General features: G+C 30.4%; 4 protein-coding genes across 12 annotated transcripts; 2 read left to right on the forward strand and 2 right to left on the reverse strand.

Moving 5' to 3' along the window:
* Positions 1-68: 68 nt before the first annotated feature.
* On the forward strand, positions 69-2,166 carry LOC143264301 (xaa-Pro aminopeptidase 3). The gene is made up of 5 exons (XM_076530906.1): positions 69-209; positions 334-1,278; positions 1,359-1,721; positions 1,802-1,981; positions 2,043-2,166. Exons 1-4 carry the CDS (start codon positions 161-163, stop codon positions 1,969-1,971), a joined length of 1,527 nt encoding a protein of 508 aa, XP_076387021.1. The 5' UTR covers positions 69-160; the 3' UTR covers positions 1,972-1,981; positions 2,043-2,166.
* On the reverse strand, positions 2,014-5,317 carry Paics (PAICS bifunctional enzyme). Its single transcript, XM_003708094.3, has 6 exons — positions 5,215-5,317; positions 3,947-4,270; positions 3,518-3,861; positions 3,175-3,450; positions 2,720-2,864; positions 2,014-2,644 (listed from the first exon to the last, which is right to left on the reverse strand). Exons 1-6 carry the CDS (start codon positions 5,219-5,221, stop codon positions 2,478-2,480), a joined length of 1,263 nt encoding a protein of 420 aa, XP_003708142.1. The 5' UTR covers positions 5,222-5,317; the 3' UTR covers positions 2,014-2,477.
* LOC100881036 (amidophosphoribosyltransferase) lies at positions 5,205-9,365 on the forward strand. Of its 8 annotated transcripts, none has more exons than XM_076530897.1 (9): positions 5,670-6,041; positions 6,688-6,740; positions 7,070-7,277; positions 7,347-7,639; positions 7,717-7,966; positions 8,074-8,307; positions 8,422-8,549; positions 8,709-8,930; positions 8,992-9,365. In XM_076530897.1, the coding sequence occupies exons 1-9, from the start codon at positions 5,984-5,986 to the stop codon at positions 9,262-9,264; spliced, it is 1,719 nt and encodes a 572-aa protein (XP_076387012.1). In that variant the 5' UTR covers positions 5,670-5,983; the 3' UTR covers positions 9,265-9,365. The 8 variants fall into 8 exon arrangements, with proteins under 8 accessions (XP_076387015.1, XP_076387012.1, XP_076387011.1 ...); XM_076530896.1 differs by having other exon boundaries at positions 5,684-6,041; positions 8,071-8,307; XM_076530900.1 differs by lacking the exons at positions 5,670-6,041; positions 6,688-6,740 and adding an exon at positions 5,205-5,335 and having other exon boundaries at positions 8,071-8,307.
* LOC100876488 (general transcription factor 3C polypeptide 6) lies at positions 8,677-11,740 on the reverse strand. Of its 2 annotated transcripts, XM_076530924.1 has the most exons (4): positions 11,118-11,740; positions 10,781-11,039; positions 10,505-10,672; positions 10,293-10,391 (listed from the first exon to the last, which is right to left on the reverse strand). In XM_076530924.1, the coding sequence occupies exons 1-4, from the start codon at positions 11,274-11,276 to the stop codon at positions 10,387-10,389; spliced, it is 591 nt and encodes a 196-aa protein (XP_076387039.1). In that variant the 5' UTR covers positions 11,277-11,740; the 3' UTR covers positions 10,293-10,386. The 2 variants fall into 2 exon arrangements, with proteins under 2 accessions (XP_012152182.2, XP_076387039.1); XM_012296792.2 differs by having other exon boundaries at positions 8,677-10,672; positions 11,118-11,276.
* Positions 11,741-11,944: the final 204 nt, after the last annotated feature.

The raw sequence follows: 11,944 nt of genomic DNA on the forward strand, positions 1-11,944 counted from the left end.
TATGGTGTACGCCATAGATATATAAGTATACACAGTTTATGAAAGTACTGCATAAAATCGACTATGCACGAGTATGTACCCTTTAAATGATAGGCTGTGATACCTAAAAGTGTCAATGTTTTATTTACGGTAATTTATCAAGCGAAGCTTTTAACTTAAAATGTTCACGACCGTGAGAAATTCTGTTACGCTTCAAATTAAAAAACTCGGTAAGAAATGAAAAGTAAAAGTAAAATTGTCGATATATAAGAGGTTATATTTTTAAAATCTACACAAGGTTACTGATTCAAAACTAAAATTTATACGCTAGTTTGCTAACAATTGTAATTACAGGGCAGCGAATGTACATAAAACAATCGTTAGATACGTTTACAAATAATTTAAATCGGCGACAAACCGAAGAATCGTCGGCAATTCTCTGTCAGTCATGCGGTCAACCCACTGCAGTAACGCATCCTCATTTAATGAAAGACGGAGAAGTCGTACCAGGCATTCAACTTTATGAATTCAAAAAGAGACGAGAAAAATTAATCGAGAACATTCTTTCTAATGCTTGTATCATGAATCTTGATGATCCGCATATTATCATTATTCCAGCTTCGTCGAAAGTGTACATGTCTGGTAAAATACCGTATGTTTTCCGCCAAAATACAGACTTTTTGTATTTCACTGGTTGTCAAGAACCCGACAGTATCTTAATAATTACGATGAAGAATGACCATATTAGAAGCACGTTATTTATCACGCCAGAAGACGAACATTCAAAATTATGGGATGGTCCTAGAATTGGAGTTGAAAGAGCGCCTAAGATGTTCGGCGTTGATTCTGCTCTTCCTGTAACCGAATTGGATCGATTTCTTCTTTCGATTGTAAAAGAGAATAAAAAAAATACCATTTGGTACGATAACATTGACATAGTACAATCAAGGTTACACAAAAAATTATGCGAATTAATGAAATTAACTAACAATCAGTCGTTTGTCTCTCCGATGAACATAATACATAAAATCAGACTAATTAAATCAAAATCAGAAATAGATTTAATGAAGCGGAGCTGTAAAATTATTTCAACAGCGATATCCAAAACGATAGAAGTTTCAAAACCAAAAATGAGCGAACATCATTTATTTGCAACCGTAGATTATGAATGTCGTATGAACGACGCCGAATTTTTAGCATATCCGCCAGTTGTCGCGGCAGGCAAAAATTCCAATATCATCCATTACATTAGTAACAATCAAATCATTCATGATGGAAATATGGTTTTGATGGATGCAGGTTTGTCCGGCACATTTATCGCTACAAACTCTTACATTCTCATTTACTTCTGGTATAATTTTATTTTTTTAATACTATAGGTTGCGAGTATCACGGGTATTCCTCGGATGTAACTAGAACGTGGCCAATTAACGGCACTTTTACACAAAAACAAAAAGTTTTATACGAAGTAGTATTGGATGTTCAAAACATTTTAATTCATAAACTGAAAGAGTTCCCTTCCTTAGATCAATTATATCACGATATGTGTTCTTTACTAGGCAAACGATTACAAGAAATTACGTTAATTCCAAAACATTTAAGTAGAACCGAGTTATTTTCTGCGATTCACGCTTATTGCCCTCATCACGTTAGCCATTACTTGGGAATGGATATACACGATACAGGAAAAATTTCTAGAAACTTGAAGCTTCAATCAGGAATGATAATTACGGTAGAACCTGGTACGATCTATCCAATAAAGTTCAACTGTTCATTTTCTTTTATTATAAAATTACAAATTTTTGCCTTTTATCATTCGCAGGTATATACGTTAGTCAGAAAAATCCGTTTGCTCCGGCAGAGTTTTATGATTTAGGTGTACGGATCGAAGACGATATTTTAATAACAGAAAATGGTCCAGTAAACTTAACGGAAACATGTCCCAAACAGATTAATGAAATAGAAGCGTTAGCAAGTCAAAATTTGGATTAACAATTATATTGTAAGAATTTAATTTTATATTATTAGAATTAGTACACATTGATTACTTTCCTTTATTTCAGATCGGTAAAATGGTACATTAAAACTTATCGTGTACAAAATTTTTTACTCGAAAATTTGTTTAAACGGAAATAAATGGATGTTATACACTTGTAACCAATAAAGAATAACTAAAAGAAACAGTAAGACAGTATACACGAAAAGGGCTAACATGAACATTTATCTACAATGTTAAATTCATTAGTTCGTTTTTTACTCGAGTACAAATCACGATGCAAATGCGATCAATTCACACGTCTATATTCAATACAAACGATATTAGTGAAAAACGAGAAATATGAAAATTGCAAATAATATCGTTGTTTACTATTATAAATTCGTCATATGTTGTTTCTTAACTTGCATCAGCAACCGTTATCGTATACAAAATAGTTTCTGTTTACATCGTAGATCTAACTTATAAAATCATATGAATATTAAATATATACTCGACATTTTTATATAACAAGATTCCTTAATTCGGCATCGGATTTTTTTAAAGCGATGAAATTCGTTAATTGCTGTACTCGTAAACGCGCCCAAACGAGATGATCGTGCAACGCGTGAATTTGAGCTGCTGCAAGTGCTGCGCTTTCAGGATAAATGACTGTGGTACATCCAATTCCTGAAAATGGAATATATTTCCTTATATCGTTATTGCATAAATCAAAATTATGATTACGCGTAATTCACAATTTACCTGAAGGAACATTAACTGACGACCATAAATCTCGTGAAATATTTTCTGACTTGAGAGGCGGACAATTAATAACAGGCAAAGACGTGTTTCCAGACAATACTGGACCCAATCCGTTACTTCTCCCTGCAACAGCTATTAACACCACCTAGGAAAAATAAGAACGGTTTCTGATAATGTGGAAATAAATAATATACGTTCGTCAATATCGTTGGCCTTATCGTTGTTTTGACGATTCAGCTACTTCCACAGCACATGCAACGAGTTCGAATACGATCACCAATACATATATATGTATATATGTATATGTATTTTCGTACAAAAGAATCCTTTAAATATTTTAAAGTATATATAATGCGTAAAGTAATAATTTTCTTAGAAATGTACATAAAAAGCTAAAATATCCTTTAATATTTAAATGACGAAAAAAATGTATGTTACATGAATAACAAATTTACCTTTTTGAAACTACCTTCATATTCCGCAAGAATGCGTAATACTTCTTGGGTACTTTTGTGAGCACTGCATACACGAAGCTCAACCTGTAAATGCAAAAGCTTCGCGTATTTTGCTATTTGGGCACAATGTTCTTTGTCAGAAGATGATCCCATTAAGATAACGACAAGGCTACTAGGCGATGGTGTAAGATAGTCAAGTTGTTTTGCTACCCATTCAAAATTGTGCTTCACAGTATTCAAATCTTCTTCGGTTACGGTAGTTAAATTCCTATATACCTGAAAGAATAAAATGTATTAAAGTAAAATAGATAGGATATCTATTTTTAATAATTGCACGTTATACTTGTTTGTCTTTCATCAATCTTTTATCACCGGATGGCCAAAGTCTCCAAGAATCACTGTCAATTATATCTGCTACCATAATTTCACCATCTACATTTATACCAAATTCTATTTTCATATCTATAAGAGCACAATGTCTAGTTGCCCATGCCCTCTCTAGAACTTCAAATACAGCGAGTGCTGTACGTTGCATAATGTCATATTCATCTTTTCCGATTACAAGCTCATTTAACTTAAAACCAGCAGAAATAATTTGTTCTTCTGACCACTGAGGATCATGATTACTATCATCTTTGAAGAATGTTTCCTGTAACGGTGGATTAAATCTATATCCTTCAGGAACTCCTATTAAAATGGAAGAAAAAAAAGGACAAGATAAATTCAGTTACGTCTTTCCACATTTTTAACATTATCATCCAATTTTTCATACCTTTGTGCCTTTTCAAAAAACTACCAGTTGCCAATCTTCTGGTAACCCATTCTATTGGAAGCATTTGGCATTTTTCTGCGATGAAAGCAGTTTCATTCACTACTTTCACAAAAGCGGTTTTTATTCCAGCTGCATTCAATAATTCGAAAACCTTGGCTGTCGTAGCTGTACTAATTGCAGCTTTGCCCTTTAAATCGTGTGATTTTTCACCATCTCCGGCAGTAATACGATCTTTACTTTGTAAAAGACATAGCGTAGGATCGTTTATAAGTTCATAGACTTGCTTAGTCTTTCCTTCTATAATTAACTTTCCACGTGTGAATTCTATTTTTGGAAAAAATTATTTATGTTAAACAAGCATGCAAAGCAAATTACTATTTCAATTTATTATTCCAATTTATTTAGTCTTCAAATTTACATAAAATCTAATAATAGCGATACAACGTATAGTTAAACTTAAAATTTAATAATCGATATCAAATATCGTTAAAAAAGCAAATATAAAAATAAAAAAAAAAGGAACAATAAGAAAAACATTACACGCGTAACGCTTATTTACGCGATGTTGTTCTCCGATATATAACGTCGAAATGTGATTTCATAATAACAAATGTTTACATTCAATTACGTAAAAATGATCTAAATTATAATTATAATCATAATAACAATTATAAATTTTGATCTTCTATCATGTTATCATAATTTTTATAATATATATTTATAAAATATTTTTATTCGAATAAAAAGAAGAAGAGTGATATAATAGTTTCATTCTGAATATTTTATTCATTATTTACGATGTGCTGCACTGCTCGAAAAAATGTGATGTCATTAAAACTTAATATAATTTATTCTATTTTTTGATCAATTAAAAGTACATGTTTGTACATTACACATAGTGTACATACACACACACGTGTATGTACGTACACACACATGCATATATATATATTAAGATTTTGTAAAATAGTTTTATCGAACATATCTATAAAATATATTGTGGATATAAAATCACGTGATAAGAAGTATTTGAAGAAAAAATATTTTACCTTCCTGTGTAATAAGAAAAAATGCATAAAACCGATTTATTTAAATATAAATTGAAAAAAGAGTGTTGTGAAATACAATTTCAAAAACTAATAAAGTCATTACTATCATATAATTTTCCAAATAATTCTTTTCGGTATACACACACTACATATGTATATGTAAATATGTCAAAGACAGTCTTATGTATCACATAATTATACAATTAATTGAGTACTTACCAGTCATGTTTTCTCTCTTCTGTTAACTTCTAGAATATCAGCTTCTTAATTATACGGATCGAGTTTTTAGAGATCCTTTCCATCCCCACTTTAAACATGCGTTCTGTTACATGTGATTGGCGTAAGTTTATAAATTATCTTTGCTTCGATTAAGTAATGAGATTGTCAACTGTCAACATGTGTTATACGAAAGAAAAAGATTTCGAACAAGATCATAATAATAATATATATATAGAGTTTTTAAGAAATCAATGAAAATTCAATTTAAAAACTTTGACAAATTTTGTCTGACTATCTTTTAAAATGTATTTATATAATACATATTTGGTAAAAGAATAATTCATTTACAAACAATTATAAATGAAACGATCATCAAACACTTTAATTTCCCGTAAATAAATAATTTATCAGAGGAAAAAAGCAATATTACATTGCTATATTATGTAGCTCTGTTGCTAGATTCTTATATGGTGTGCTTAAAAAAAATAATATTCACTATAATTATGATTTATTGATATTAATGGTCATAATTAAAAGCAATGATCGCTAATTTTTATTTACATATATGTGAATGCGTAATTGAATGGTTCATAATCAATTTTTCATATAACTTATATTAACTATAATTGCTATTTCGACGAGCGTAAAAAGACAGTGAAAGAATTTGAAAGATAAATAAGTTAAATGAGTTAACCCCACCAGTTATCAACATCATTTCATTGGTTATACGTTCATTCGTGTTTCCGAAGTCAGTCGAGATTTATATTTCATGTGGATCCGTTTCGAGCAGATAGAACATCACGAACGTTCAAACTTTAACGCACGTGGTACGTACTTGCATATGATGAGAATATATATATATATATGTGTATATATAAAGTTCAAAACTCGTATACTTAAATTTGTTTGTATTAACTGACAAATCGCAACTGCGAGCAATTAATGTAATTAAATATAAATGTTTTTAAATAATTATCAAATGAAATGGAATAAATTTGGAACTTAATGATATTAATTTACCTACAAGAAAAAAAAACATGTAACGTAATTTGTATACGAAAATATTTATGAAATATCTATGAAACCGCCAATAATAACATTCCACAAGTGGGTACAGTCTAGAACAAAATAGTTGCTTTTGTAACATGATTGTATGTTCTTTAATCGATTTAACCTTTTGATAATAATAATGTACAATTAAAATAAGTTCGCTTCGAATATTGAATTATATATATATACGAAGAAAGAACGAACTTGAAATATGTAAAAAAAGAAACTTATTGGAAAAAATTGAAAATTTTCAAATGTATTTTCAATTTGAAAAAATTGTAACAATAAAAATAATAGGAAAAAACTTGTTTTTATTATTTTCCGCTTATTCTACAATATACAATTATGTAACATTATATTGTATTTTAATATTGCATCGAACATTGGAATTAAGTTACAACTATAAATGTTTTCTGCACACAGTAATATCAATATGGTACAATGATGAAATCAGTTGCGAAATACCGATTAAGCAAGTATATATATTGAAAAAAGTATAACAGTAATATTAAAAGCCTGGTTCTATCTGTTCATTAAGGGTCAATAGTTTATAGGGGCACTGCTGATAATTCTTAAGGAATCTCGAGGGGGTCTGTTACATATTTTGCAATATAAGAATTACAATGTTTCTTTTTAACGATAACACAATATCATAAAGCTTTCGATAATTTTAATACACTTTAGAAGCCAAATATTTTTATATTTTTATCATATAATTTTACAACTAATTTTAATTTGGTGCAATGGAATCAATTGTTTATATTTAAATTATTATCCAGTATTGACTCGAATACAAATTTTTCAGAGTATAATTGAAATGTTTTGCGATACGCAAGCAGACACATGTACTCCAGTAGCAGCCATCGAATGCAAAATAGATGAAAGGCTGCATAGTAAAGAAGAAGTTAATAAGCAATCAATGACTGGGCTTACTCATGAATGTGGAGTTTTTGGATGCATCGCAGCGGGTGACTGGCCATCTCAAATCGATGTGGCTCAAGTAATTTGCTTAGGTAAATTTAGATGTAAATGTATTAGCATTTAATTTTACTTACTCGCTATCTATTATATATCCTGTTTAGGTTTAGTGGCATTACAACACAGAGGTCAAGAAAGTGCAGGCATTGTTACGAGTGAAGGTGTTTGTTCAAAATCTTTTCATGTCCACAAGGGTATGGGAATGATTAATAATATTTTTAACGATGAAAATATGAAGAAATTGAGTGGAAATCTTGGAATTGGCCATACTAGATATAGTACAAGTGCAGCAAGCGAGGAAGTTAATTGTCAACCATTTGTAGTTCATACTGCACATGGAGCATTAGCAGTTGCTCACAATGGAGAACTAGTAAATACAGAATCATTAAGGAAAATGGTAATCTTCTGCATTAAAGATAAATATTTTCATAAATACGTGGTCTGTTACTGATTATATTCTATTTACTATAATAGGTGTTAGGACGCGGTGTTGGATTGTCAACTCATTCAGATTCTGAATTAATAACGCAAGCCCTTTGCTTGAATCCTCCAGAAGGTGAAGTCAATGGACCAGATTGGCCAGCTCGTATAAAGCATCTTATGCAATTAGCACCATTATCATATTCGTTAGTAATTATGCAAAGAGATACGATATATGGCGTGCGAGATCCTTACGGAAATCGTCCATTATGTCTTGGAAAAATCGTACCAATTGGTAACTTAGGTTCGTAACGAAGTTTAATTTTTAATCACAAAGTTAATAACCAGTTGATATAATATTACATCGTGTATTATAATAATTCTATCGAATAAAATATTTTTATGTAGCAGGAAGTGAATCAGATGATGACGATGAACCTGAAGGTTGGGTGATTTCGTCCGAATCGTGTGGATTTTTAAGTATCGGGGCACGATACGTACGCGAAGTATTTCCTGGAGAAATTGTAGAATTGACACGCGAGGGTATTAAAACTATAGATATTGTTGAGAGACCAGATAAAAAGCCTCAGGCGTTTTGTATCTTCGAATATGTTTATTTTGCACGCAGTGATAGCATTTTTGAAGGTAAACTATAATAATATACCTAAATTTATATTATTTTAAAACGAATTGATATAATTCGATACGTATCGATATAATTTATATTGTACTATTGTAAAAACTAGTTTCATATCGCAGGACAAATGGTATATTCTGTCCGTATGCAATGTGGCCGAGAACTTGCTTTGGAATCGCCGGTAGAAGCAGATATAGTTAGTTCAGTACCTGAATCTGGAACTGCAGCAGCGCATGGTTATGCCAGACAGGTAAAAGTACCAGGTCCTTCTTTGCATAATTAAACATATAACAAATCTGTTATTCAATTAATTAAATATTTTATTATTTGAACGTATATAAAAACGAAAAGTAAAGCAGGAGATAAAAGCGAAGAAATGAAAATTTTAAACGAACATTTTATTTCACAGTCCCAAATACCTTTTGCGGAAGTATTATGTAAAAACAGATACGTTGGTAGAACATTTATCCAACCTAGTACGCGACTCAGGCAACTTGGTGTAGCAAAAAAGTTTGGAGCTTTATCGGAAAATGTAAAAGGGAAAAAACTTATTCTGATAGACGATTCAATTGTCAGAGGAAATACCATTGGACCTATTATTAAATTACTTCGTGATGCAGGCGCAAAGGAAGTGAGTTATTATTATTATTATGTATAAAATAATATTCGATGTGTAAATATAATATTTACAGGTTCACATTAGAATAGCTTCACCTCCGTTAAAATATCCTTGTTATATGGGTATTAATATACCAACAAGAGAAGAATTAATTGCTAATAAATTGGATAACGTGAAACTAGCAAAACATGTCGGAGCTGATAGTTTAACGTACCTTTCTGTAGACGGTCTTGTGAAGGCTGTAAGATTTGGTATGGATAACCGTGAAAGTAATTATATTGGACATTGTACCGCTTGCTTGACCGGAGATTATCCAGATGAACTTCCTGGTGATTTGGATTGGTGAACGTAATAAGCAATTTTAAACACAACAAATAAAATGCGTATATCGACGTTTCTAAGCTCGCATCAAAATTCCTAAATAAAATCTGCTTTGGTGCAATTTAAGATCTGTTTATGTATATCAATTATTGATAATGAGTTATAATTTTCTATAATTTGACAAATAGTTCAGTTTCAGTATTTTAAAACTAATTTAAACAATATATGCTTGTAAGAAGAATTTTTTTAAGATATTTTGATATTTATCGAATTTTGTTAATGTTTTATGAAAAATGTACTGTTCAAAATTATTTCATTTCGAAAAAAATCTCATTTTGTTGTATGTAATCCAACAACAAATCTAGTGTAAAATTATTTTATGTTAATTTCTAATGTACTTTAACAAATTTAATTAAGCAAAGTATAAAAATTAATAATCATGAATATAATTCGATGCAATTGATTATCGATTATGTTTAACAATTATATTTTTATGATCGTAGTATCAAACATGTGTAATGTTTTATACATTTGCTTAAAATAAAGTGCACAGTTCATATTGAAATATGTATTAATACAATAATCGTGAAACGAAGAAGATATTTTTCTAAATAAGAAAGAAAGTAAAATTCATCATATGCTAACATTAATTCATTTTTATCTAATAAAAAGTAATTATCTTATATCATTTTAGTCTTTTCAACACTACTTTCATACTGTTCTGAAAACGCATCCATCCATTTCTTTTCTAGTTGTTCTACAGTTTTACTGCAAATTATTTAAACCACATTTTAACACGAATGTTACAATTGTCATATTGGTAATTTACTTTTCATTTTTATTTGTAGTAATTTCTAATGCGCTTAAACTTTCAGTAATGTTGGATTTATCTCGTTTTCTTGATTCATTTTCAATTTTAGTTTCTTTATTACCTGACAATTTATTTTCTTCTACATTAAAAGATGAAATTTTATCTTTTAATAAAGATCTTTTTGAATTAAGCTTTACTCTTTGTCTGTTACCAGCTATATTTAGATTCTTTTTACAAATTACCTTAGCTTTGTATGCTTTTATGGGTTTAGGTGAATGACAATCAACATCTATCGAAACTAAAGATTCTGATTTTGTTGAAGGTTCAGGCTTAAAATCATTCTGAAAATTATCCTTAACATTATTAGAAGTTTCATCAATGGTACAAGGTGAATTATCACTATAATTTGATTCTTTTTCTGAATTAACACAGATATCTTCAGATTTTATCATACTTTTGATCTCTTCTTTATGACTATACATAGCAAAAGGATTATCTTCATCTGATTCAGATTCCAGAATTATCCCTTGAGACTTTTTTTCTTGTCTAACTCGCTGTTTTTCTAAATAGGAATGTAACGCATTTAATCTGTTGTTCCGCATTGTTTTCCAAAAAGAAAGAGCTACAAAATAAAATTTCAATTGTACAATTTTCATCGAGGCATATACTATGCGAGGAATACAAATTGCTAAAAAGACTGAAAATAGAATTGTATCCAGTAAATCAATACCTTCTTTTTGATATTGAATTGGTACTCCTGCTTGTTTAAGCGTATTTAAATTTGGAATACATTGTTCATGTTCCGAATCACCAAGAACTTCAGCTCTAGGTTTTATGAAGATTCGTCTCATCTTCAAACATTTTCTAGTTTTAGCAAAATATTTTAAATTCGAAGCAGTATCAAAAACAGGATCATCCAATGTAGAATCATTATTTTTTGTAAAGAACATGTATGTACCACCAACATCTTCGTAAACACCTTCATAAAACTAAAATTATCAATGCAATAAATACTACATAAAAATAATATTATTTTATTTATTTATGTACAAATAATTTGAACTTACTTTCCCATTAATTTGCATTATTGGATGTTCCGTATCTATACCAACCATATCTAATTGTAATTGTTTCTCGTTAAATACATTACTGTCAACGAGTCCTTCGAATTCTACATATACAAGAACCTCTTCTTCATCTTCGGACACTTTACCACTGGATTCCATTTCAAATTTATAAATAATTACCGCGCTCTTTTATTAATTTTTACTCTTAAACATTATACAGCAGAGATTCATCTTGCAATTCCATTAGATTTCTTCAAGAGGATAATAACTTTTCTCAAAAATTGCCTTGACTTGCCAACGCGTTATTTCCCTACATGACCCGCGCTTTCCTTTTGCACACGCGAATTTATTTGAACAAAAATTCCACATTTCTACTTGGTTTAGCGGTAGATCGGTAATCGAAAGAAATCATCGATGAACGGGATGTTGCATGATTCGTGATCAAACTTGAGAAAAACTTAGAATGAGAATCTAAGACTACGTTTCCATCGAGGGTCCAAATCGGGTCCAAATCGGGTCAGAGTCGGGTTAGAGTCGGGTTGGGGACAGCGCTTGTACGGTGGAAACGCCAAAGGTTTAGTTGAACTCTACCCTACAAAATTTTAGGGTAGCGTTCAGTTGAGGTTCGGTGGAAACGACAAGAGTCGAGTTCATGTTGCCAACATAACAAATCCAAATTGCATTGTGTATCACGTGTTGTATTAATTGGTGTAGAAGAGGTTATTATTACTTTTTGTCGGTGATCTTGTAATCTGAGAAATAATTTTTGTATGTTATTTTGATATTCTAAAATTAATATTGCTCAGCTTTACATGTCAGAATATGGT

This window comes from Megachile rotundata, chromosome 4 (genome assembly GCF_050947335.1).
Source record: "Megachile rotundata isolate GNS110a chromosome 4, iyMegRotu1, whole genome shotgun sequence".
Taxonomy (NCBI): Eukaryota; Metazoa; Arthropoda; class Insecta; order Hymenoptera; family Megachilidae; genus Megachile; species Megachile rotundata.

Coding starts and splice junctions, on each gene's coding strand:
- Paics (XM_003708094.3), bottom strand. Junction 3,451..3,517: donor GATTGATGAAAGACAAACAA/GTATAACGTGCA, acceptor TTATTCTTTCAG/GTATATAGGAATTTAACTAC. Junction 2,865..3,174: donor ATGAAGGTAGTTTCAAAAAG/GTAAATTTGTTA, acceptor TATTTTTCCTAG/GTGGTGTTAATAGCTGTTGC.
- LOC100876488 (XM_012296792.2), bottom strand. CDS start 11,276: ATGGAATCCAGTGGTAAAGTGTCCGAAGATGAAGAAGAGGTTCTTGTA. Junction 11,040..11,117: donor TAATGCAAATTAATGGGAAA/GTAAGTTCAAAT, acceptor TGATAATTTTAG/TTTTATGAAGGTGTTTACGA. Junction 10,673..10,780: donor AATTCAATATCAAAAAGAAG/GTATTGATTTAC, acceptor TTTATTTTGTAG/CTCTTTCTTTTTGGAAAACA.
- LOC143264301 (XM_076530906.1), top strand. CDS start 161: ATGTTCACGACCGTGAGAAATTCTGTTACGCTTCAAATTAAAAAACTC. Junction 210..333: donor GCTTCAAATTAAAAAACTCG/GTAAGAAATGAA, acceptor TTGTAATTACAG/GGCAGCGAATGTACATAAAA. Junction 1,279..1,358: donor TATGGTTTTGATGGATGCAG/GTTTGTCCGGCA, acceptor TTAATACTATAG/GTTGCGAGTATCACGGGTAT.
- LOC100881036 (XM_076530896.1), top strand. CDS start 5,984: ATGTGGATCCGTTTCGAGCAGATAGAACATCACGAACGTTCAAACTTT. Junction 7,640..7,716: donor CAGAATCATTAAGGAAAATG/GTAATCTTCTGC, acceptor TTACTATAATAG/GTGTTAGGACGCGGTGTTGG. Junction 8,550..8,708: donor CGCATGGTTATGCCAGACAG/GTAAAAGTACCA, acceptor TTTATTTCACAG/TCCCAAATACCTTTTGCGGA.